The sequence below is a fragment of the Durio zibethinus genome, chromosome 24 (assembly GCF_047325235.1).
Source record: "Durio zibethinus cultivar Kanyao isolate XHJ-2024 chromosome 24, ASM4732523v1, whole genome shotgun sequence".
Taxonomy (NCBI): Eukaryota; Viridiplantae; Streptophyta; class Magnoliopsida; order Malvales; family Malvaceae; genus Durio; species Durio zibethinus.
In genome coordinates, this window is record NC_143185.1 from 3,748,689 (window position 1) to 3,775,478 (window position 26,790).

General features: G+C 32.1%; 3 protein-coding genes, 1 non-coding gene and 1 pseudogene across 5 annotated transcripts; 1 reads left to right on the forward strand and 4 right to left on the reverse strand.

The window, feature by feature from the left end:
* Nucleotides 1-164: 164 nt before the first annotated feature.
* Nucleotides 165-2,750, reverse strand: LOC111316710 (uncharacterized). 2 transcript variants are annotated; one of them, XM_022918783.2, is made up of 2 exons: nucleotides 1,618-2,750; nucleotides 165-533 (listed from the first exon to the last, which is right to left on the reverse strand). In XM_022918783.2, the coding sequence occupies exons 1-2, from the start codon at nucleotides 2,704-2,706 to the stop codon at nucleotides 444-446; spliced, it is 1,179 nt and encodes a 392-aa protein (XP_022774518.2). In that variant the 5' UTR covers nucleotides 2,707-2,750; the 3' UTR covers nucleotides 165-443. The 2 variants fall into 2 exon arrangements, with proteins under 2 accessions (XP_022774518.2, XP_022774516.2); XM_022918781.2 differs by having other exon boundaries at nucleotides 165-536.
* Nucleotides 2,751-3,316: 566 nt separating this feature from the next.
* On the forward strand, nucleotides 3,317-6,287 carry LOC111315991 (pectinesterase 31-like). The gene is made up of 6 exons (XM_022918008.2): nucleotides 3,317-3,559; nucleotides 3,635-3,739; nucleotides 4,106-4,183; nucleotides 4,494-4,681; nucleotides 5,315-5,488; nucleotides 5,796-6,287. Exons 1-6 carry the CDS (start codon nucleotides 3,317-3,319, stop codon nucleotides 5,956-5,958), a joined length of 951 nt encoding a protein of 316 aa, XP_022773743.1. The 3' UTR covers nucleotides 5,959-6,287.
* A 58-nt stretch (nucleotides 6,288-6,345) lies between these two features.
* TRNAA-UGC (transfer RNA alanine (anticodon UGC)) lies at nucleotides 6,346-6,418 on the reverse strand. Its single transcript has one exon. It is a non-coding gene; the product is annotated as a tRNA-Ala (tRNA).
* A 1,006-nt stretch (nucleotides 6,419-7,424) lies between these two features.
* On the reverse strand, nucleotides 7,425-10,310 carry VTI13 (vesicle transport V-snare 13). Its single transcript, XM_022918784.2, has 6 exons — nucleotides 10,201-10,310; nucleotides 9,973-10,108; nucleotides 8,787-8,845; nucleotides 8,510-8,698; nucleotides 8,231-8,401; nucleotides 7,425-7,738 (listed from the first exon to the last, which is right to left on the reverse strand). The coding sequence occupies exons 2-6, from the start codon at nucleotides 10,064-10,066 to the stop codon at nucleotides 7,586-7,588; spliced, it is 666 nt and encodes a 221-aa protein (XP_022774519.1). The 5' UTR covers nucleotides 10,067-10,108; nucleotides 10,201-10,310; the 3' UTR covers nucleotides 7,425-7,585.
* Nucleotides 10,311-13,551: 3,241 nt separating this feature from the next.
* LOC111315992 (ARF guanine-nucleotide exchange factor GNL1 pseudogene) lies at nucleotides 13,552-18,072 on the reverse strand (annotated as a pseudogene).
* Nucleotides 18,073-26,790: the final 8,718 nt, after the last annotated feature.

A 26,790-nucleotide genomic window follows, 5' to 3' on the forward strand; every position in this document is an offset into this window, starting at 1 on the left:
TTTCCATTTCAATCAATTGATCTATCCATAATTACCAGGAATTCTGACATCAGTGTTCTGATCACTACTTCGGAAAGTTGCAATCCTACTGAAATCTTTGGTTTAAAATAGTGCTATCCGGCTTTTGAACGGCCAATGGATAAATCAAAAGAAATCATGCTGTCTAAACTACCAAAAGCATCAAAATAGTGGCATTATAGTATCATCATAAAGTTGATTACAAGCTAGCACATCATGGCATTACATTATCATCATCAATTTGATAATAAGCAAGCACAACTGCAGTAACCCAAATGTTCGGGGATTTTATTGACAATCACAGACACTGACACTCATGAAGCATTCCGAAACGGTAGTAGATACCATCGAAAGGAGGCATGACTTGACCTTTTATTTAGTAGATATTATGGCACGGACTCCGTTTGCAGTTGCTGCGAGTATGATTAGTCATCATCCTCATCGTGACGCCTGTGGTGGTGGTGCTTATAGTGGTGGTGCTTCTTCTTTTCATCATCATCGGAGTTGTCACCTCCCTGCTATGTTAATTGTGATTAATTAGATGAGTTTTAAGACAAACAACCAAACAGAAACAAGTGCAGATATAACAACATAATTCACCTCACCATTCAAAATTTCCAACATATGATAATATAAATCCTCTGAAACTTAAGTTACTTCAAAAGCATCTAGCCATATTCATTCATTTCGTATTTTTTGACACCTAGTATAACGTCATGCTAAGAGGAACTAAACACGAAAATTTTGCTAGACCCTAGTTTCAACATGTGGCCATACAAACATAAAAAAAGAAATAATTAATTAGAGAAGACTTCAAAGTACAAGTGTACAGCACACACACAAAAAAGTTTCAAATTTTACTCAATGGAAGTGCCTTGATGCATGTTTTGAAAGAGCTGATCCTTCATTTTCCAATGGAGATGATAAAACATTCATCCAGAGAATAAAAGCAGCCATAGCAATGTGTTCTAAACGCAATATTTACTATGTTATTGAAAGGTAAGTCCAGAATGGAAGCTTCTATAGAGTCAAAAACTCATTAGAAAACGTTGACCTGAGACAATAAATCAAAAGAACAGACTGCTTCTATGATCTAATTCTATAAAGCTATATCAAACCACATAAACAGAAAAAACAAGGTAGAAAATATCAAGTTTTAGTACTAAGAACTTACACCTATATAGGAAACAATCAATTACAGAAATTCCGTGTTATGTAATTCATAGTTCCATACATGCTAAAATTTCACTCTTCCTGTTTGCCACCCTCGACAGGCATATCAAAACAATTTTAACTCTTTCCAACTCTAATCAGATAACTGCTAATTGTTCTGCAAATTTCATATCTTCAAGCAAATCCTATCTAATACTAAATCATGATAAGATCCATATGATATAGATCTACACCAGCTTTGCAGTTTACAGGCATTAATCTCAACAAGCAATGACAAATCTAAAAAGACTAATCACAAGCAAAAATCTTCTAACATTTAGCCAAAGTCATAAAAAAAACCCAATCAAAGACAAAGTTGAAAATGTTCGTTAAAGCTATCAGCATTATTTCCTTGAAATTAAAGCAAAACAAGTAAAAGCTATTCACATATTTCTTGCGACCATAGCCTTCTTCACCACCATAGCCATAACTCTTCCTCTTTTCATCATCCGAATCCGAATCATCATCTTTCCTCCCATAACTCGGGTTCCTATACCCTCCTTCCTTTGTCTCTGATCTCCCATAACTCTGTTTCCTCTCATACTCACCCCTCTCTCCTCCATACTCCTCCCCACCATAGCTCTGCTTCCTCCCATACTCGGTCTCTGTCCTATCTCCATAACCCGACCCATGTTCGACCTCATTCAGCCGTCGGTGCCCGGTTCCATATTCAGGTCCACCACCCTCATATTCTGCCTTTCGGCCATAGCCAGACCCGTATTCAGATTCGGACTGCCCATACGCAGGCTTCCTTACAAATTCGGATCCGTGTTCCCCATAACCGGGTTTCCTGCCATTTCCAGTTCCGTACTGGGATCCGTGTTCCCCATACTCGGGTCTCCGGCCATGCCCAGATCCAAATTCAGGAGGAGGCTGCTCATATTCGGGTTTCCGTCCATACCCGGAATTAAACTCAGATGTAGGTGGCTGCTCATATTCGGGTCTCCGGCCATACCCAGAACCCAACTCCGGTGTAGGTGGCTGCTCATATTCGGGTCTCCGGCCATAACCGGATCCAAAATCCGGTGAAGGTGACTGCTCAAATTCAGGTTTTCGGCCATAACCAGATTCAAATTCGGATCCGGGTCGGTCAAGCTGCGGCTTACGTCGATAACCCGATTCAGATTGCCCATATTCAGGCCTCCTTCCATAACCAGGTTCATGTTGAGCCCCATGCCCACCAGGTCCACCACCATAAGAGGGTCCAGGTCGGGGCTTGGGTCGGGCGTAGCTACTGTATTCAGTTTGGAGAGCTTCATCGCCGTAAGCAAAGTGCTCGCTACCGGAAGAGAAATGGGGCCGAGCATAATCAAAGTCTCCATCGGACGGTGTCGATGAAGGGTAACAAGTCTCATCGCTCGGTTGCAATGGACGTCCGTAGGTTAAGACAAGATCGTATCCGCCACCGTACGGCGTCGGATCAAACTCGTCGAATTCATGGACGTCATCTTCGCCTGGCCTCGAGTAGTACGGCATCGTTTCTCTCGCGTCTCGAACGGAAAAGTTTGTGATGGAAATGCGAAAGTGAAAACTTTGAGGGGGAAGCCTTTTAATAGGACACTTTTGAGTTTTGGTTTATCAAGATTAAACGGTGACGTTTTAGGTTATAGGAGTTTTCCTCATCAGAGATCTGGGTTTGACTTTTGAGGAGAATAAGGAAACGACACTGCATGTGGGGTCTCACCGTCATTGTCTCCGGATCCGGATATTGTTGGATTTGATTGATTGATTCTTACTTAATTTTGTATCGACACGTGTTAAAATGGGGATTTGGTGTTTGAGTTTGGCCTGAATAAGCAATTGTGAATGCGTTTTTCGACGGTAATCGTTTAAAAAAATAGTTATCTATAAATAAGAATGTATATTTATATACATTTTCATTTTCATTTTCATTTTTCATTACAAACAAAAAATTTAATGTTTGGGTTTGAAAATTTAATGTATAAATGATTCATTTTCATTTTTTTAAATATTAATGTATATATTTTAAAATTCAGATTGTAAATGTATAATTAACTTCACTGAAAAAAATAACATTGAGATATAGAGAGGGAAAGGAGAAGGTTTTTTTTTTTTTTTTTTAGCTATGGCGGCTAGGGTAATAACGGTGTCCCAAGACGGCAATGGAGACTACCGAACAGTACAGGAAGCAATAGACGCGGTTCCACTCTGTAACACATGTCGAACGATCATTCGACTGTCACCTGGTGTTTACAAGCAGCCCGTTTATGTTCCCAAGACTAAGAACTTCATCACCTTGGTTGGTCTCCGACCTGAGCTCAGTCTTCTTACCTGGAACAATAACGCTACTAAAACTGAACATCACCAGGTAAATATGGTTCCTTTTGTGCTACCTTATCTCGGTTTTTGCCACGTGTAATATATGGTGCTGTGGTTTTTTAAGGCTTCCAGGGTGATTGGGACAGGGACGTTTGGCTGTGGGAGTGTGATTGTGGAAGGAGAGGATTTCATTGCAGAGAATGTCACTTTTGAAAACTCTTCTCCACAGGTGAAGTTATACAATTCTGTTCTTTTTTAAGCTTATTTTTGGATATCATCATTTTCTTCAAATTGTGATTGAAGTTTTGTTCTATTGTTTGAGTATCATCACCAAGAAGGCCACTTCTTTTTTTTTATTTGTTTTCTGAATTTATATGGACTTCAGATAAGTGGGTATTTAATAAAGTGGAGCATCAATGAATGGAAGTGTACCTTTTGATTAACTCATAGATATGATTTTTAGTCTTGGGGTGTTTTGCAGTGTCCAAATTGAGGTTCTGGTCATTTCCAAGAATGCAGATTTTGAGTTGCTTTCAAATGCTTCGAAGTTGGTGTTCCAATTATTCTTAAGTCATTAACCTTTTCTTTCTTACAGGGTTCTGGGCAAGCTGTGGCAATCAGAGTAACGGCAGACCGATGTGCATTCTATAATTGCAGATTTCTGGGGTGGCAGGTGCTTAATTCTCCCATTTTGGTTGGTCTAATGTATTGGAGTTAGTAAGCCGTATATTGTATCATTCTACCCTTTGAATCGTAGACCTTTTGCTATTTAAAAATCATAAAAAATCTACTGGTTCAACCAGTTAAAGTTGAGATTCTCAATTGAGTGAGAGAATAGTTGGCAAAACTATATTTTTGTGTGCAGATATTGTTCACTGCCTGGTAAGGTCTTAAGGGTAGTTCATGACAAATTTAGATGATTAATTGTGTTCATTATGTTGTACTTATAGCTAAAATCTTACTGCTTGTAAAAACTTTTGCAGGATACTCTCTACCTGCATTATGGAAGACAGTACTTGAAAGATTGCTATATTGAAGGAAGCGTGGACTTCATTTTGGGAAATAGTACAGCTCTCCTAGAGCATTGTCATATCCACTGCAAGTCAGATGGTTTTATAACTGCACAGAGCAGGAAATCTTCTCAGGAATCAACTGGTTACGTGTTTTTGAGGTTTGTGGTTGATTAGTTTTCTTGTGTCCTTTTGTATTATATGTTTTTTTTTTTTTGTTAATTCCTCATTAAGTTCTTCCATAAATTTCCTAATGTTGATGTGGAGAATTTCTTCCAGGAAACTTGATAAATTTTTGTCATTGAAAGCTCCTTTTGTCAAGTTTAAACAATAAACTTTAAATAGTTTAAAAGATGGAGGTAACTTTCCAACATAGTTCATATGTTTGAATCAAAATAAAATAGTTCATTGTAGACCACTTTGGAGTTAAATGAGTAGAGTCATTACCTGCTGGTTTGAGTAGCATTCATTCAAGTTCTTGAAGCAAAAGTTACGCCGCATTTTCCCAAGCTATTATTCCCTGTATCTTTGATTATATTGAAAATTAGATTAAAAAATATGGATTTCTTTTGTCTTTCCGTTGTCTGAAATCTAATGGTATTAATCGTCTTCATTTTCATCAATATCATTTGCATAAGGCAATTCTATTAACTCATCACCTGTCATCAGTTATTTTGCTGATCAGCTGTGACCAATAAGGTTTGCCTGGGTTCCGTAGTCATTCAATTTCCTTTGACGACATTTACTTCCATCATATGTAATTCTTCTTTGAACAACTTGTGCCATTGAAGCAGATGTGTCATAACAGGCAACGGAGGGTCTTCATATTCATATCTTGGGCGTCCATGGGGACCCTTTGGAAGGGTGGTGTTTGCATACACTTATATGGATCAATGTATCAAACATGTAGGTTGGAATAACTGGGGAAAAGCAGAAAACGAGAGAAGTGCTTGCTTTTATGAGTACAGGTAGCTTCCGTTCTCGCTGTCCTATCCTTAGTTCTATTACTTTGAATTATTGGAAAATCACCATGTTCACGCCCATTAACATTTTTATATTGAAAATATGGGGATAGCCTGGCAGTGGCTTCATCGAATTTTGACGATACATCGTGCATGCTAGAACGGATAGTTGATGTTTATTTGAAAGATTTTGTCAAGCTTGTACAACTTCAACTGATCGCCTGGTCTTGAAAATACATTCATTGAGGAACTTTGCTGGATGTATCTTTATTCGCCTTTTGACTTCCCTCTTTTTCTTTGATTGAAACCGCAGATGTTATGGCCCCGGCTGTTGTCAATCAAAACGAGTTACTTGGGCTAGGGAACTGCTGGATGAAGAAGCAGAACAATTCCTTATGCATGGATTCATTGACCCTGATCCAAGCCGACCTTGGCTTGCTCAAAGAATGGCTCTGAGAATACCATATTCTGCTTAGAAGTCACCATGGAAGCTGGCATGCGTTGATAATCAGCGATGTAATGGATTTTCACCTTTTTCCAGACAGTAAAAAGCTGTTTGCATTGATATGGATTACCATTTTTGGATAACAATTAACGACCCTGCGTGCAGTGCTGGACAGAAAAATAAGAAACCGGTTTTAGACAAAGCGCTGTAAGAAGATGAGCACCATTGTTTAGATTTACTTATTTGATGATATCTTTTAAACCTCTGAAAAAATAGCCCAAATTCTGGAGACCGTATGGATATTGATATTGCAAAGTTGCAATGGCTGAAACTTGTATGGAAAAAAATATTGCTTGAATGCTATGGAGCGTGGGCATTTTTTCCGCGTAGTTTATTGATTAAAAAAAAAAACTAACAATGGAGATGCGGGGGATCGAACCCCGTGCCTCTCGCATGCAAAGCGAGCGCTCTACCATTTGAGCTACATCCCCATTTGCTGGGGGTTATTCAGATTAAAAATCTAGTGCAATAAAAGCCATTTTTAATAATCAAACTTAGGTAACGTTGCCTTTCTATCGACAAGTTCATCCAAAGTTGGTTATTACTTGATGTTGCTTTAGGCATCATGTCAAATCTCACAAAACAAAATTCATTTTATTTAAGCATTTGACTCAATCATTTATGTATCTCTTTTATTCAAAGAGTAAAGTTTGTATATCTTATTTTCAAATAAAAAAAATTATTTATTTTTGCATTAATTTACAATATTCCATAAGAAAGGAAGATCCAATAGAAAAGTAGACCTCAAATATAAAATTCCATTTCATATCAAATGCCAAAACAATGAGAAGAACGTATGTATACATCTGGAATTGAGGAGAGGGGAAGAGCAATATTTTTTACTAAGGTTAAATGTTGGGCCAATTTGGAAGTTGGTTCAGTCAATGTCGACTTTGATGCAGTCAAAGATACCAAAATCACAACAAGAACATGATCCCTGCTTTAAACAATGAAACCGGCTGCCATCTCTGACTACAATTTCCCTACCGTAGATCTTCGAAAGAATCTTAAAATGTTAAATAATCTGGTCCGACTACTTTAACCATCCTTTTGAACATATCCACCACAAATCTACCTTGTCCATGCAGAGCTAACCCACTAACCATAGCATTCCATGCCACCACATTCCTTCGTGGCATGCACTCTAAAAGCTTAAAAGCGGTATCAACCCTTTCCCCATCATCTTCAAACCATAAACATGAATCCATCTATCCATCATCACATCTCCTGACCGTGTCATAACCCACAATCATTATGGTCCATGCAACTTCATTTCGCTCTGGCATCTCATCAAACACCCCATCCAAAACCACTGTCTATGACACCATATTCTTCTCCTTCCATCTCACCAAAACAACCCACCATCCCACACTTCCCATGCATAGTCATAACTGCGACCGTGCATACGCATTAAACAAGCAAACCAACACCACATCATCAGAAAAGATAAATAATTAAATTATATCTGAGGATTAATGAAGCATACATTTATATCGGCACTCAAAATGGGCAAGCTCGCAAGGACAAAATAAAATTATGTCTCTCAGAAACACCCAGAAACCAAGACAACCAAACATGGCCAAGATACAAATGGTTGACTATTTAGCAAGTTTGAAGTACAAAATAAGGGCAATAGCAATGATAAGGACTGCAATAATGATGCCAACAATCCACTTGTTCCTGCTCATTCTCCTTGACATAGCTGTCAAAATTCTCTTGCTCTTCCCAATGTTGTCATCCACTCCATGAAGCTGCAATAGGAAGGAAAACCCAACTTTAAATAGATATCTGAAAAGGCTTACAATCAACCATTACAGCTTAATGTGAGAAATTTTGAGGTCCAACTACCATATACGCCTTCCACATGGCATGTTAATGCAACAGAAAGGTTTACAATCAACCATTACTGCTTAATGTGAGAAAATTTACGGCCTAACAATCATATAAGCTTTTGGCATAACATGGTCAAGTAATAGTCAGCAGAAAACAGGGATGAAGAAGGAAGAGAATAATGCTTGATGATTACAAGGTGTGAATGTGGCATGCTGATGCTTTTTTTGGGATGAATACTAACATCATAATAAAAAAAAGTTATTATTAAGGAGTTGTCAAATAGAGCTTGAATGAAATTACATCTCAAATATGAGAAAAGTAAAGCTAAAAAAAGCATACTACTTATGGTAGAGAATTGGAGGTCATGAACCGTAAACAGAGTGGAAAACCATGGTGAGAAAAAGAGATACCGTGTTATTGCCATGTAAGAGCGCCTGTCGTTGTGAATGTAAATCCTGAAGAATTGAAACACCAAGCTCTTCTGTTTCCAGCATGGTTCTTCTGCTGTCCTTAATTCTGTCACTGGTCTGATTCAACCGCTCCGTAGTCATCATTAGTCTTGATCTTTGGTCAGCTGAAGCCTGTTTACATGTTCATTAATTACAAGTAATCAAAAGTTAAATGTAAGGAAAGCAGACCATGATAGAACCATAGCATGTTAAAAGGAAATTAGAAGAACCAAAACATGCCGTGAGGGCATCAGCCATTCCAGATTCCAACAACTGATCTCGAGCAGCTGGATTTAAATTGCCAGATGCAATTCTTTTAACTTCACTTTTCAGATTGTTAAGATCAGATTTATATTCCCTTAGCTTAGCAAGAAGCACAGCCTTGACATTTGGCAGCAAACTTCTTGCCTCAAGGTCCATTTTCCGAATCTGATAATCAAAAGAGCAACATCAAGTTCAATACCTAAAGAAAGGAAATACCAAATAGGAGTATCGAAACATGCAATAAACCAGTTACCAGAGCTTCTGCAGCTTCCAATCCAGCTTTTATATCAGAAAGTTTTTGTTTCTTCTGCTCTGCAAATAGAAAAACAATTAAGAACTTGAACAAGAACAATTCGCTAATTATAGAGGCTGATGCTCAAAAAAATTTGAAAACATTTCTCATCAAACACCTCCAATGAATTAAAAAATGAACCTACAACATTATTCAACGAAAGGAAACGTATATTATTCATATTCATGTCTTAATTGCCTTTCTACCAAACTCTTTACTGTCACTTTCCTTTACCAATTCAATGATTCAAACGGTAGAGGCAAGGGTAACCACACACAAGTTTTTTCTTAAAATGGAGTAAGTTAAAATCTTTTTTTTCCCTTAAGTAGGGTACACTAAGCCATATCAGCCCAATGCCATTGTTTAAAAGGCGAAAACATATAGAGTGACAGCTGAGTTTAATTCTAACTTTTTCCATTTTCTTTCCTTCTTTTCCTTCTTTTTGCCTTTTTAGATTCATACATCTCAATCATCCAACTACCAAACAATTTCCTATCACTTTCCTCAGCTGTTTCAGGGATGATATATGCAAGTAATAATACATCCATTTAAAGATTCCAAGTAAAGAACAAGAGCTACCTCATCGCACATCAAATTATGATACAACTGTGAAAGTTAATTCCAAAATTCGGATTCCAATCACAACATATATTCTACTTTATACTTCAGAATTACTTTCAAAATTCCCAGTTTATCACTTAAAATTCAAGCATTTCAAATTCTTCCCTTAGATATATTTAACTCAAAAGTTCCAAAATCAAGTGGCAAAAGTTTAGTTTTTTTCTCTCTTAATCTACATCAATGCCTTAATGAATTCCAAAAAAAAAAAAAAACTATTAAAAAAATTAAATATTTTAAGCTGAAAATAAGCACCACCGAAATCATTATTAATTAAATTAAATTAAATTTAAAAAGCAAAGGAGAGATCAAGACGATCGGATCTTCTTTTCTAAAATAAAATACTAATTTATAATCAGCATAAATCTAACAAAATTAGCACAAAATAACCTAAGAACCCTTAATCGCGATAAATTAGAAAGAAAAGAACTGATTATGCCATCAATTATCCGCAATTAGGGGCAATAAAATAAAGAAATTAACAAAAAAAATTAAAGATTTGTGTATATATAAAAATTTAAATTGTAACCTCCATCCAGAGCAGCAGCTGCCGTACACTTCTTGGAAAGATTTGCCGATAGTTCGCAATACTGCCGTTCATATCCTTCGAAAACTTCACTCATCTTTTAATTTCTTTTTCCAAAAATAATTCTCTTTAAAATCAACTGAAAATCGTCAAATTAAAATTTAAAATCCGATCGAAATTAAATCCCCAAAATATTTCCAAAATAAAAAATGAAGAAATGAGAGAGCGAACCTGAGATGGCGAAGATCGTGGCTGGATGGCTTTCGAAAAATTTCCCTTGCCTTCTTAAGAGAAAAAAAAGGAAAAAAAAAGAACGACACCGCTTTGGCATTTTATTGTTATCACTTTTTTCTTGTGGGGGACGGGGGTGATGATAAAGAAACGCGGGTAATGTGATTGCCCTTGCGAATTTCGAGGTCTGTGATTGACACGTGTTTACGCTGGTGGTTTATGGAGTGCTCTACCCCAAATAATGCTTTATGGATCCTTCTAAATAAACTTCAAAAATTAATTTTTACATCCAAACATTTTGATTTAAAATTGATCTTATATTAAATTATTTTTTAACCCTTCATACATCCTTTTAAAACTTACCAAAATTCATTTTCATAACTCTTTACAAATTCACATAAATGAATTTTCGTAAACCTTGAATTTATTAAAATATATTTTGGTACGACTTTTAAAATTTATGAAAATTTATTTTTGTATTATATAATTTTATCGAACAAAAATCATATACCCAAATTGATCATTGATAATATTTAACAAAAATAACTAATTTTATTTTTGGATAAATAGATTACTTGAAGACTTATGATTTGAGGATTTGATTGATGATTTTCGGATTAAATTTTGATTTAATGTTTTATTATATATTCAATTGAAAAAAGGGAAAAATTAAAGAATTAAATGGGTGTAAGGGTATGATAGGGAAAGATGAAAAGATTTGGATGAGTGTAATGAGAAAATTTTTTTATTTTTATTTTGAAATTTTGGTGGTTTTAGTAGTTAAGTGTGAAGAGTATTTTATAAGGTGTAAATAAAATTTCTCATACTCTATATATTTCAAAATTTTTATTACAAAATTGCCTTTAAGTGAAATTACTTAATAAACGATGAAGTGGGCGAAAGTGGTGTTACACTTCGTAGCTTTACATTTTCAAAAGCCTTCAAAACCTTTTGGATTTGCAGTTCCGAAAACCTTTAAAAGTTTTTAAAAGTGCATATTATGAAGTTTTTGAAAGTTTTCAAAAAAAAAAAAATTGGAAACTCTTTTAAATTTTTAGAAATATATTTTAAAAAATTTCAAAAAATTTCCAAAAATATAAATCCGGAAGCTAAAAATGCAGTAACTATTTTCACCCAATTTTATGAAATGAAACGGCAAAAATCAAACGAAATCCAAACAAAAGGGTATAAAGGTAAAAAAACCTTGAAACAAAAATTTAATAATTATTTAAATTTTTAACGTTTTATTACAATCAATTAAATTTTAATTTTTTTTATTCTGAATCAATTGAATCCTCAAATATTTATTTTCATCAAATTGAATCTTTAAATATTTATTTTTACTCAATTAAATCCTTAAATAGATAAAAATAATTAATCACTTTTTTTCTAACAAAGACTCAACATGATTGAAAATTTAATTAATTGTAAAAATATAATATTAATTTAAATGATTATTGAATTTTACTTCAGAGCTTTTTCATCCTTTTGCCAAACAAAACCAAAGGAATTACCTCTAATAAAAGATTGGTGACTTAATTTTTAAGTTAATTTTTGAGTTAGAATTTGAGTGTGAAGACGGAGAGAATCATGGGAGAATGGGTGGGTATAAGAATGGTGTTTATGAAAAATGAGAGTTTGTGAGATATAGTGAGTAAAATATAGTTTTTAAATTTAAATTATAAGTGTATTTAGAAATTGAGTGTAAAAAATAAATTTAGGATTCGACTCTATTTTTGTGAATCATAATTGTTAATTTTGTTTTAATATTGGCTATATTGATCGATACGTTTTAATTATATCAAAATATAATATATCTAAAGATAATTTTTCATATCAAATTTAATATCAAGTAATATCGATTGTTTTCATTGGTTTTTGTAAATTTCGATGAATTGGCTTATTTCGATTGATATGTAAATGTAAAATATGTTTTATAATTTATAATTTATTTTTTATTATTTGATTATTTTTAATTTAATAAAAATAAATAAATTAATAAAATAACGCTTAAAAGTTGAGTTTTTTTAATTTTTTATTATAACTTATTTTCTTTTATACTTCATTTTTTAAAACAAAAATTCATAAGTATTTTAATTTCTTTCAAAAAAACAATTGTACTCCATTTCTAAAGTTTAATAATTATGAAACTAAGGTTTATTTTTCTCATTTTTTTGTTTTCATACATAAAAAATATTTATTTAAATATTATATGATCAGATTAAGTGTTTAAAAATATAATAAAAAATTTATGATATTCTTTCCTATATTTTAAATTTATTTATTTGATTTCTAAAGATGTTACATATTTATTTTGTAAATTATTAACATGATTATAATATTTAAGTTTATATATATTTATAAATATTTATATTAAATAAAAAATTTTAAAATAATATACTAAAATAAGTGATACTGATATAAATAATATTTTTTAAAAAAATTAAAATATTATTCGATATAATATTAACAACCTTATACCATTCATGTTCGCTCTAAGAAGAAGTGTATATTCCCTATGGGCGTACTTACAGTAGCAATCTAATTGACCAGTTAATTTGTGCCACATGCATTTACACAAGCATGAACGTTTACATTTATGATTATAAAATCATAAGAAGTGATGTCAAATATTTTTGTTGCACATAAATTTCAAAATTTTATAGAATATTTTATTTTTATACATCTAATAATTTTAAACACAATACCATTATATGATATTTAAATATAACATAATTACATAATATAAAAATAATACAAAAATAAAACATAAAAAACGATATACTTTAAAATTTTAACAATAATCATATATAAATTTGATAAAAATAAAAAAAATTCATATTTAACATGTTTATATAAATTATGATACGATAATTTTTATATATTATATTATATTTGACACAAAATAAATATAACATAAACACACTAATCACCAGACTTAATTTTTTATATGCCAAAGTTTCTTGTTATTATTCCATAGCAAAATTTAATACTATACAATACAAATAACTCTGCAAGAAGTTACCAAAATTGCATATGAATATCATAGGTATAAGTATACACAGTAATTGGTTTCTAGTAAAGAGATTTTTATGTGCCAATACAAAATTTTGCAGGGACTTAACTTAGATCCCTCGGAAGAACAAATGGACTCTACCCACACTTCCCAACAATACTCCATCAAGATTTTCAGGGAGTGGAAAAATGAAGCTGCTACCCTCCTGCCAAGACAAGATGATTCCGGAACCAAACTATGAAACTTCAATTCCATGTTTAGTTCCTTTCTGTGGCTTCAACAGGGTATGAATGCCATTTACATCATCTTAGAACACATTATGCTCTCGGGTATTGTCAGTTGGAACGGCATCTTAATGCTGTGGTCTCATCCGATGGAACAAGCAACGCCCCATCAGTCGCAGGAATTCCTACTGTCTTGTTGTGTTTTGCTTGCATCTGCTCCAATTCTTGTTCTGAGATCACTTCAGATTGCAAAGATGGAACTATGTTCTTCACATGTAGCCATGTCAATTGCCAAAAACTATCTCCACCAATCTCATCACTAGGCTTCAGAATACCTGTTGTTTTCATCACGAGCAAGGTGTTCTTGAGAAGCTCTGGGACTAATTCATGAATTTTTTCACTACGCTTTCCCCGGAAGTTAACCTTCATATATCTCTCCATACGATTGAGAACTCCTAGCCATAGTTTGCAGAAGGATGGTTGCTGTGACAGATCCCGAAGTGACTGTAAGAAAGCTTTTGACATTAGTTTTGTGGCTAAAACAAGTGTACCTCCATTTTCTGGTATTCTTTAGAGGAGCTCCCTTGTGCAATTTCAAGCAAGTCATCCATTAATGTAGAAACCACTTGATCAAAACACTGGAACCAAATAGCATTTGGAACGTGAATTCCATCTATCCCTGACAAAGACCTCTGTAACATTAAAATAGCATGGTTCCTCACCTCTTCCCTCTGGTCCAAACATACTGCTCTCAGTCCCTGTACCAACCTCAGCCACATCTCTCCAATGTCCTGACTCACTTTCATAGCAGCCTCCTCCTTCACAGCATTCTTGGTCTCATAAGACCATCTTACTAGACAAACAACTGAACCTGCCAATCATGTCTAGGGCAGAAATGGACCTATCAACCTCTCCAACCTGAGACTCAGCAAACTCCCTTGCTGCATCCACACAAAGAACATAATTAGATGGCAAAAGATGTGCCCCCTCAGACATGATGAATACCAGTGCCTTGAATCCAAAGTCAGATGCTTCTGGATGTCGGGCAGTGATAAATAGCAAGGAGATGATTGCGCGCTAACCCAAATAGGATCTGATTTGAGTTGGATTTGCTTTTACAAGATGCATGACTTCGTGTGTGATAGGTTCGCAATATGCATCAGCAACCCGAGCATCAAGTTTCAATATTAGTTGCATTGACTTCAGAAGCTCATCAGTTAGATTTTCCTTGTAAGGAAGCAAGTGCTGGCATATCTTAAGGAGCCCAAACACGGCTTTTTCCACAAGCATGCAAGGCATTGCCTTTTGCTGAACAATATCTGATATGTGCTTGTAAACATTTTGCCAGATAACCAAAATCCTATCCCGGTTATTTAGTGTAATAGCAATCAGCAACTCCAAGAAGAACACTGCAGTGTCTTCATCTTCCATAACACCACTTCCCTTGCTGAATCGACCTGCAGCCAAGATAATGGCCCCAACAAGCTGCAATAAAGACTGCTTGGAGAAATTTACTCTCCATGAATATATTATCAATGCGGCATTTCTGCACTATCTCACGAAGATGCTGTTGAACAGTGAGCTGTTCCTCTGTTGCCTGCAATCTAGGTCCTCCATATCAAAGGATAGGGGTTGACCGAACCGACCAATCAGGCTGGAAGATTTCCGGGGAATGGCCACAGGTGCTGTCTGTGATGTTGACAAAGAACTTGTAGCATGCTTGCCCCGCTCATGGTCAGAAAAGGGCTCCATTTCATCAGCTGCATCACTGGCCAGACGGGCTGGCAGAAGGCCAAGCTTGTGCAAGCTTAAGGCAATCCAATATGTTTCTCCACCCACTGTGGATATAATCACCATAGCTATTTGCTATTGTGAAAACTGTTTTGGTGGCCATCCTGGCTGTGGCATCATCTCTGAAGGAAACAATGGCCTCTTCAACTGAAGATGGAGTCAGGAGGGTTGTAAATTTACAAAGAGACACAACCAAATCATCCAACACATCGCCAAAGTGATACTGTGCTGAAAGTTTGGCAATGGCCAAGAATCCATCAATGCATGTTTGTAAAACATCTTCATGCACCACTTGATCAAAAATCACTGATATAGCAGCAATCGTGGGACCAAACAGGATAGCGAACATATCATGGTCAAGGAGTGTTCTGGAATCACAGGCAATGAAAGGAGTGCTTTCTTTGGATTTGTGGACCATGTTAATCCAGCGGCTTGGCGTCATAACTGGAAAATCAACACCTTGATCTGGGATCATCTGAATTTCATTATCATATATAGAGTGATAATGCTCAGACAAATACTGTCGAGGAAGATCTCCCCCCCCCCCCCCCCCCCCATTGATGTGTCGATTGTTACGGATAAAAACTTCTTCAGTCATCTTTTTCTTAACCTGTACATTTTGTTGATCTGTGTTAAGCAATATAAGTGAACATGACAACAAGAAGGTAGCATCTTTATTACACAATATATCTGATGATTGCTCATAATATCTCTCAGCAAATGCCTCAAACACTCTGTATCTTCTGTGATTCTCCAGGCAATCTGAAAGTTCCCAAGAAAACACGAAAAGCTGAATCTAAATTCATGTCATGAAAATTAAAGGTCCTAGTACATTCATGAAGCACCTGAATGCAAAATTCATTATGATTTCCCAGAAAATCTCCAATAAAACTCTTATCTAACCCAGCTGTATACCTAAAGAATGATGCTACACTTTCTGGGTCAAGTTTATCCGGTACTAGATGGATTCCTTGGAGAAATTCTAGATCTTTCTTGGGATCTTGATTAAAATGGTCAGCTCCAATCGTCAACTTTCTTTTAATGTACTTCATCTTATGGACAAAGGGAATCCAAGAATTAGGATCATTGTAATTCTGACATTTCAATTTCCAGAAAGCTTCATATCCTACAGCATCTGTTGAAGCCTCATCTGAAACAGGCAATTCATTGCCAATTCTCTCAGCCATACTCTTTGTCATAGATACCGGACCATCCAGAGCAAGGATATGCATTGCAGATAAAGGTCCATTCACAGGAAATGCACTCTTGGACCACAGATTGGTAATGTCTTCAAGAACATTACTGCAGGTTATGTCACAATCAAAATTGGCATACATCTCAGCTGCAAATGTCTGCAGCCTGCAAAGGTCAACCAAAGCTTCCATAGCAACCTCCTGCTGTTGGTATGAGGACCCATGCTTGCTTTGTGCAAGCTTCAAAAGCACACATGAAAGAAAGCTTCAAGCTGCACTTTTAGTTCAGTGCGCAAATGATAATATAGATTGAGAACAATGCTACATACAGTAGAAAGGATAAGTGGGCTCATGGATAAGCCAAATTGCATCAGATTACAAAACAATTCGTCCTGAATTAAAGCCAATAACTTGGGATGTTTGCTGAATGATGGTCCACCCAATTCTATAGCTGAATTAATTCAACCCAATGCAAAGAGGGGAACATCTTCATCATATGCTATGGGATTTGATTTAGGGCTGATACCAATGTTTTCTATGAAATTTAATAAAGAACACAAAAATTGAAATATCTCCACCATGCATGGGATTCCAAAACGTGCCATCATCAATATTTCACCATATTGAGCATCTTCTTTCCCATCACTTTCCCCAATCCTGCTTGTGTCCATTTCAGTAGCTGACTTCACTATTGGAGGACTAGAAGCATCACCAATGGAGGACGGACCATCACAACCGATACCCACATTTCCATTTTCTAGCTGTGTACTTCCAAGCATGTAATTCCCAATCTGTGTAGCCACCTGAAGAAGAAAAATGAATTTCATAATTTAGGAGTTAAAAAATAAGTTTCTATATTCAACCAAGTAAGAAACAGAAGTATAACTTATATATTCAATGCTAAAAATTTCAAATTACCACTCCTGAAGCAGATAATGAGCTTCGGTCAGCCATTTCATGTCCTGTGCTGCTGACCTCAGGAAGATATGAGAAAATACACTTAATTAATTCATGTATTGTATGCCTACCTATTCGCTACAACAGTTCACCTTTGGAGCTTGCTTGATGAACAATATGGAAGCATGTATTTGCTATCATGCACACATGTTTATTACACAACCTAGCTGCTGCCTTACTTTTCATGCAAGCTAGAAGAACCTGAAGTATCTTCATCGGTACCACTTCTTCAGATGCTGGATCAGTTACCTCAAACCGGCAACTTGTGACGGCATTGACAATCAGATGCATGGCATCTCCCACATTTACAGTATCCAAATCAAGTACATCAAGGGTTAAGATTTTGTAAATAGAAGACAAGGCAACACCAGTTATTGGTGCACCAGTTTCATCAGATTGAATTAAATTCAAAAAAGGCTGGAGGTACACAAGTGGGTCCACATTTTGCCACTGATGTTGCCATGAAAAAATTTGTTTCCGCAATTCTTTCGAGGAATGGATTAGAGGGTGCTCTAGCTGATCATCATCTGCAACATAGTGAACCCCCCATCGAGCATTTCTCCTCATGACAGCCAAAACAGTCCCAACTTCACAATTAATCATACATGTGAAAGCACCTCTAGAGCGCTTGACAAGTTCTCCATTAAATCCATTGCTTCCAGGTTGTGTAGTCAGATCCCCCATATTCAACCAAGATTCTTAGCACAACGAATCTAGAAACTAGAAACTACGCAAACAATATGCTGAACTCTGGCAAAATCATATTATCTGCTGCAATTAACAAAAAGGATGTCAACATAAATATAGGAAAAGAAAATTCTCAGAGGATTCCTTAAATATGAGGTTGACAGGGAACTTTCAAGCTTCAAAAGTTCATCTTTCTCATGCAACCACGAAAGAAGTTTGAAGCAAGCAAGGTTACCAGACTCTTATCAATCAAGTTCATGCCACTCACTTCCCACGTTACAATAGTACCAATAACCCACTAAGAAGAAACATATTGTACCTAGGGATTTAAATAGTAATCATGGCTACGTTTTCGGTTGCATCGTATTTATCGTATTTTTTGATATAGCAGAGATCATTGCGGTCATTAAGGTCATTGCGGTCATGAATTTTTTTTTTAATTTTACATAATTTATTATAAAATATAATAATTATAATTATAATCATAAAAACTCTTATTTAATGATTTTTAAAATAGTTTATCATACTATATTTCTTATTTTCTAAAAACAATTATTCAAAATTTTAGTTAGATTATAATAAAACATTCATATTTAGTATAACAACAAAATTTTTACTTGAGCCAAGTTCATATTCAATGTTAATTCTAGACAAATCAAGATATTAACAAAACATAATATATTAAATACCAAGTATCTATATTTAATAAAATTATAAACTTAAAATATAATAATTTCAAATTCTATCAACTATAACTATTGATATATATTTCAAATTTTACCACATGGTAGAATGACAAGGAGGATCAAATTCTCTATTTTCATTTTGAGAGTCAAGTTGACCTATCTCCATCTCTGTATCCTTTGTTCTTGATGCATTTGAGGTGGATGATATATTTAAGGATGATACATTTGTGGTGGGAGATACATTAATAGTAAATGATACATTTGAGGTAAATGATACATTTGTGGTGGATAATAACTACATAAAGGTGAATAACCATGAAGAGGCTAAAAATTAGGTTGTTCTGGTGGATAGCAGTGTTTTTGAGTACTAGCAGATCATTCATTATACTCAAAGTTACTAGAATTTGATCTTCTACCTGAAGATGAAGAACCTCTAGAAATATTATAATGGTGCTTCTTGGCTTTTACTTTTGATCGAGCTATATGTGCACTTTGAACCTCACTAAATTAAGCAGATGGATTTACTTTATATTCTGCTATGTTAATAAAAAGTCCACTAGTAGCAGCAATGCCAAATTCTCCTCCAAATGGGCTATAAGATCGATTTGCATCCATATTACCACCAAAATTTGCACCATCACCATCACCATTATATGGACTTAAACCCTCATTATCATCACTCTAACTCGATGTTGGACTTGAACTTGAATGAGACACATTCCTTTCTTGAGATTGGCATGATTGTTCAACATTTATTTCATTATCAGAATTATCTGCAGGCAACTAATTAGAGTTTTGACCATCTAACAGAGGATTTTTTTTTCTCTTGCAGCCATTCTGTTAGTAGATCACCATCTTCAAAAATATGGTCAAGGCTAATTGGATTAAAACTATTATTTATCTCGTCAATGCTCATTCTTTTTTAATGTCTCATCCTCATGCTCATGTTGTAATGGGCATATACAAGTTTCTAAAGTTTTTCAAACTTTAATCTGTTTCCTGCTTTGGTGTGAATATAACTAAATGTGCTCCAGTTACATTCACAATTTGTTGCAGATATTGTTTGACTAAGCACTTTGATTGCTAGTTTTTGTAATTCAGAAACACAAGTGCCATATATCATCCACCATTCAGTTGTATAAAATTATTTAAATTAAATTTGAATATGCTATTCAATTAAATAATATAAATAAATTATAATTATTTAATTTACTAATTACCTGGATTCATTTGATTCCAAGCTCTTTGTGCCTGTGGAGTACCAAATGTTTTATGCTTGTCTCGAAATAATAACAATTACATCAAATGAAAATACAATAATAAATGAATAAATAAAAAAATAATTCTATTTTTAATACATAAAATAAATGTCAAAGTTATAAAATAGTATTAAATACTAACTTGATTAATCATTTTGATTTGAATATCTATATAAGGTTTTAATCTTTCAATAACTGCTTTTGTATCGTCTAATGTTTCTTTAAGTACATTTTCAGAATGCTCCACTCCAAATTGAAATTATGGATTTAGATAGTAATCTGCCAATAATTCATAACAATATTATATTAAAATAATAAAAAAAATAAATATATAAGCAATTTAAGCATAAAAAATAAACATATATTTTTAAATACAATCTATATTATTGGTTTACTTACCAGCTGAATGTAAGTCAAAATGCATAAAACTCCATCTATTATCAATAATCTTTTCATATTCAGTAGAATAACAATAATTTTGCTGAATTGCTTGTTTAGCTCTATTCATCACCTCGTAAATAAATCCATTATTCGTTTTTCAACACCATCAACAAGGTGCAACACTTTTACCAAAGGCTCATAAGCTTTTATTATATCACTTGCTTTTTTTCAAAAATCTTTTCCCAAAATGATTTTTTGGCTTCATAAGCAGGTCTTGATTTTTGTTGTCTCCATTTTGATTCTTTAAATTCTTATATATTCAACAATAAATTTTTAGAGTAATATATTTTAAATTAATATTTTAAACAATGATATCATAAAAAGATAGTTATACTAATTACTAAGTGTTAACCTTTGAATTGAACACCTCTCTCAAACCTTATTTTTGCTTTGTTATTTTTTCTAATTGTATGAAATGAGTGACAAATCAGGTAAGAGCAGGACGAAGTATTTGCTTCCCTTATGTATATTTTTTCATCAAATTAACCTTTCAAATATGATTGTATATCAAACAAGTCACTTTTTTTGCATCATTTAAAACCTTTGCCACATTTTTTTTCTTGCCAATATCCTTAAGGCACAAGTCCAAACAATGAGCTGAATATGCTGTCTAATACAAATGTTGTCTCTTCTCCATTAGTCTTTTTCCTGCAGTCGTAAGTGCTACCTCATTATTAGTGACTATTTGAATAATGTATTTTTCTTTAATTTTTTCCATAGCTTCATCCTATAATCTGTAGTAGAGATTTGTATCTCTACTATGAACATTTGAGACATCTATAGATTTTCAAGAAATGGTCCATTTATTACAATAAATAAGAAAATTAATTATATGCATTTGATTCAAATTGTTGGTCCAATCATCACACATCAAAGTGGCACCTAATTCATTCTAATGAGCTTTTAATCCATTAACCTATTCATGAATTTGTTGATATTCAGACTCTAAATAAACATCTGAGACCTCATAAAGTATTAGAAGTTTTACATGTTGACTAATTTATGCTTTCACAGAAATCAAATTATGCAACAATAAAGAGTTTGCTAACTGAAAAGAAAGTTAATAATATATAAAAAATTTTGATACTGATTGACCTATCTTCCTTCTTAATGTGTTTAAAAATGAATCACTTATTTTTGGTTGCTTTAAACTCTTACTTCTAACTAATTCAGGTATAGCCCTTCTTAATGAAAATTTAGACTCACTTGGAGTTGATTTCCTTTTTTTTTTCTCAAAATATTCAGCAACTGAGCCATGAGAGCTTCATCCATCTTTATGTATGTTACTCCAACCACCAGTTCTTTATCTGAATTCTTGTCTTCTATGTCACTTATATTGTGATTGGATACTTTTTCGCATGGCTTGTTTAGTAGCGATGTCTTTATCAATAAAACTTTCATTGTCATAGTCTTCATCTCTTAATTGTGATAAGAATTCATCATTTCTCTTTTTGTTCTCAACTTTCTTTAATTTATTTTCTCGAAGAAGTTTCATCATACTTTCTCTTACTAAACCTATTAATAATATAGTTAAGAAAAAAGAAAAAATTAGTTGTACATGCTTATGTAATTTTGTAATTTTTATTGAAAAATTAACAATAATATTTTCAAAGGACTTATAAAAATATAATATTCCAATAACGTTAGGGGCATGGTGTAACACTGTCAGTTTTATGAGTAATGTGTTCTTTGAAACGTGTTATTCCTCTTTTTACAACTTTACCACAAAGTTTGCATAAAACATTTCCTTTTAAATTTGGCATAGGTGATCCAAAATGCCAACTTATATCTTCACTCGGTGCGCCTTCTATTCCTTTGCTTAAGAACTCTTCACGTGGTGGCATGCTTACTATTTTATATAAAAATAAAATAAACTTATATTTAGAAATATTAATGTTACTTATTTCATCATTAAAAATTGAATATACATTAAATTTTTTAATTTTTAGTTTTTAATATTAAAAGTAATAGATCATAAAATGCATTAAGTAATTTAATCTTTTTGATATACTAATTGATGTAAAAAAATTTTTATCACAAATTACTTTCAATATATTATATAATAAATAGAATATTCAATAATTACACAAAATAAAAATAAATCAATAAGAATTAATTTAATAGCAAAAGAATTGACAATAATATAAATACCAAAACAACAACAAAAATTATTAAATTTTAAATATAAAATTATAAATTAATAAATAACAAAATCAAAATATAATATTTAATTTTAATTATTTTTCATCTAACTTATACAAAAAAATTTATTAAAATTTTTCATCTAAAATCCCTATATATTTCATATTAAATTATTAATCTCTTAATTTTTTTCAATTATAAAATCTCAATCCCTCTAATTAAATTTTATCTAAAAAAATTTTAAAAATTACAAAATTTTAAATTTAAATTTTAATAAAATTAATTATAAAATTAAATAAAAATCACCCACCCCACCTTACCCTCTAATGTACCCCACCCCACCCATCCAACTTACCCCCTAAGCACTGAATTCCACCCCACCCCCTCACTCTACTCCCCAAGCACCACACCCCATTGATAGTTGATACTATTTTCTAAGATTTTTTAGATAAATTTTGAAACTGAGAAAAGAAAGAATGAGATTGAGTTATGAGTAGGGATTCTTTTGTTTTTGTTTTTGTTTTTATTTTTGCTTTTACAATCTTGTTGTTTTATTCTGATTTTTGAGAATCTTGACTGTTCACTGTTGAAACTTGAAAGCTTTTTTTATTATTATTATTATAATTTGTGTTGAGTGTTGACGGAAAAAATGGGATAACGGCAATAACGGACAGTTATTGACGCTATTCCCCGTTACGTCATTTTTTAGTGGCCATTACACACTATTTTGAGTGATTAAATTTCTCAACTATTTTTCTTTTGATAGCAATAGTGGGTGATGGCGCTATCACGATTTCGCGGTCGTTATTCTGCTATAGCACTGTTATTTGAATTCCTGATTAAACCATTAAAATAACCATGATTAGTAGACACTTCACTAATTTTACAACAATCACATCGTGTTCTAAACTGTGATACAAACAATTAAACTAATTAGGCTAAAGATTGAGTAATTAACTACACTCCTATTTTAAGCTTTAAAATTAAGCTGCAAAGGGCAATAAAGTTGAACCACAGTTAGTACAAAATTGAAAAAAAAAAAGAATCAAATTGAGATTACAACTTGATAAAAGAATAAACTTTGTTAAACCTGGAATAACAAGCTAATTTCCCTGCCTTAAAGCTTCCATTAATCAACAAAGTAACGGAAACCCAATAAAGGAAACAATGTGTAGACCCAAAAGAAAAAAAAAATAAAAAATCAAAGAAGAACCCAATTTGAAATCCCAGAAACTAGAGCTAACCCAATTCATCAAAACTCAAACAGCATGAAACTAAAAACTTTAACAAAAACATGATTAAGATCAGTTTTTTGAAGGATAAATCATGAACCATCAATTCTGAGTCGATTTAGATGGCAAAAGAATCGTTAGTTTATGCAAAAAGGGGGGAATAAATCGATTGAGGAAATATGGTGGCATCTTTTCCAAGACTCCAGGGTTGGAAATTGGGTAAATGAAGAATAACGTGAGAAAAGAGTGAGCTCTGAAGTCTGAAGAAAGTTTGGAGCCTTTTTTTTTTGGCTTACATGGGAGAGTGTAGGAGGTGGAAATAGAGAGGGTTAATTGCAAATTTTTGTTTTTAAAATATCAAAATGACAAAAGTGTATAATTTAAAAAACAAATTAGTTTTCAACCCTTGTATGTTATATTTTTTAATATAGCCATATTTTTATATTAATTGGTTGTTTTTTTTTTTTTAAGAGGATTCAAATTTCAAACTTTGTTTTGTTGAGTAAGAAATTTTGCATCAATCAATAAATTAAATGCTCAAAATAATTTCATAATAACAAAATTAGAATATGTTTTTAATCTTCAATACATTTTAGTATAAAAATATCAATAGACGAAAAAAATATTAATAAGATTATAAATTAGATATTTTAATCTACATATTTAGTATATATCAAGAAACATGCTTTCCAAATAAAGTATATTATTTCATAAAGAAAACTTTATAAGGTTATAAATAAATGGAATGTGATAACATTGGTTATATAAAGCGAAAGGTTTTTACCTTTACATTTTTTTTAATATGATTTTTTGACTTTTTTCTGAATTTGTTTAGTGTAGGCAAAAATAATAAATAAATTCACAAATTTTATCATTTTATTTAAAAATTTTTTTATATTTTTATGGCATTCAAATAAATTCTTAAATTTTAATTTGCATCCAAATAAACATTTAACTTTTAATTTGTACTAAATAAGACATTAACATAAATCAATTTTTTATTTAAAATAAGATATTATTTTGAGACAAATAAAAAAAATAAAGATTTATTTAAATATAATAAAACTATAAAAATTTATTTAAAAATAATAAAATAATTCAAAGACTTTTTTTAAATATTTTAACCTTTATAGTACTTCCTACTCAACATTAGTATCCTCAAAATGTTGGAGAGACTCAAATTTAAGAATTTATTAATGTGATAAATAAAACTCTAAAACAAATTGTTTATAATTTGGTACTATGAATCTATGATGATGTTAGTCTTAAGACTTGTTTTCTCTCTTTTGAGTTTATATAATAAGATTTTTTTTTCTACTCAATTTAATGTTTTTTACATTTTTTACTATGATCTTTAAAATTTTAAATATTTTTATTACAAATTTATATAACTTAACTGATTTATATTCAAAATTTAGCATGAGAATTTTTTTTTATCTCTTTTTTGTGAGTTCCTTTGTAAAAAAAAAAAAATTTCATTATTCCTTTTTTTTTTTTCATGGACAAGTTAAAAATACTTTTGCAAGCAAATTAAGCAATCAAATGCGGTCTCATTTATATATTATAAAATAATCTTTATTAAATAAATAAATAAATTTTAGAAATTTAAAAGGTAAATTTTTTCTTTTTTAAAATTCATAAGGATATTTATGCTATTTACTTTTAATACTTTTGGATTAATTTAAATAATTAACTAATAAATGCTATATATTTAATGAAAAATAATCTTTAATACATAAATAAAAAATGCTAGAAATTTAAAGGTAGATTTGTTATTTTTTAAAATTTGTAAGGGTTTTTATGTTGTTCATTTTAGATTGATTAGAAATATTATAGTAAAATAAATCAACTATTGCAATCATTAAACATATAAATGCATATTTATCATAAAAAATAAAAAAAATCAAACATACAAACATACCACAATACATGTATTACTCTTTCTCACTAATTTTTTGATAATTTAATTAATAATTTTGTATGAACTTTAATTTTAATTGATCTAAATTAAATAAATATAAATATAAATATATTTAAAAATTCATGATATGTACTATTAAAGAAGATAAAGAATAAATTAGGTTGTATCTTGAAAAAGAAAAATTATATGTTTTACTTAAGATAAAATGAAATGTTTTTAGGATATAAACATTATAATATAATAATTTAGACTAAAATAATAACTAATTGAGCAACGAGGAAATATTTTATCTATGTTTTATTCAATAATATAGACTCATAGTATGCCATAGCCAATAAGATGAGAAATGTGTTTTTTATGAATTTAATTGAATTATTACTTATAAAATTGAATAGAAAAGAATCGCACAAAAAAAAGATAAGAGTAAATTTGGGTTAATTTTTTACAACACATCCATCACATCCCACAAATAAATTTTTAATGTAGTTTAATTTGATATAAATTCTATTCGTAAATTTTTAATTGATTTAAATTTAAATAACTAATGAATAAAAAACTATATATTTAATGGCAAATAATTTTTATTAAATAAATAAATGTAAAAATTTAAAGGTAAATTTGTTATTTCTTAAAATTTGTAAAAATATTAATGTCGTTCACTTTTAATAATTTTAGAGTTCATACTTTTATATATAGATGATATATTCTTGCACATGCATAGGAAGGTAGCTTCAAGTGTTTTGTATGAGCTGTGACTGAGGCTATTTTCAAGTACAAGTTACCCAAGCATGTGCATTTTAATGCTATAAGTTTGATGGTTATATATTACTGTTTGATTTTGTTTTCTTTTCCTTTCAATTTCAAAACATCATTAATCACAGATTTTGTTTTGAAAACTGATGGCATCATTCATGGGGTTGCATGAAACTGGCAGAAAGTTTTGGCCAATAGTGCACAATTCAACAAATTTTTTCCTTACTGCTGATGCTTATTGCTGCAATTGGAATATTCGGGGTTAAGAAGCTCCCTCTAGCCTTCTGT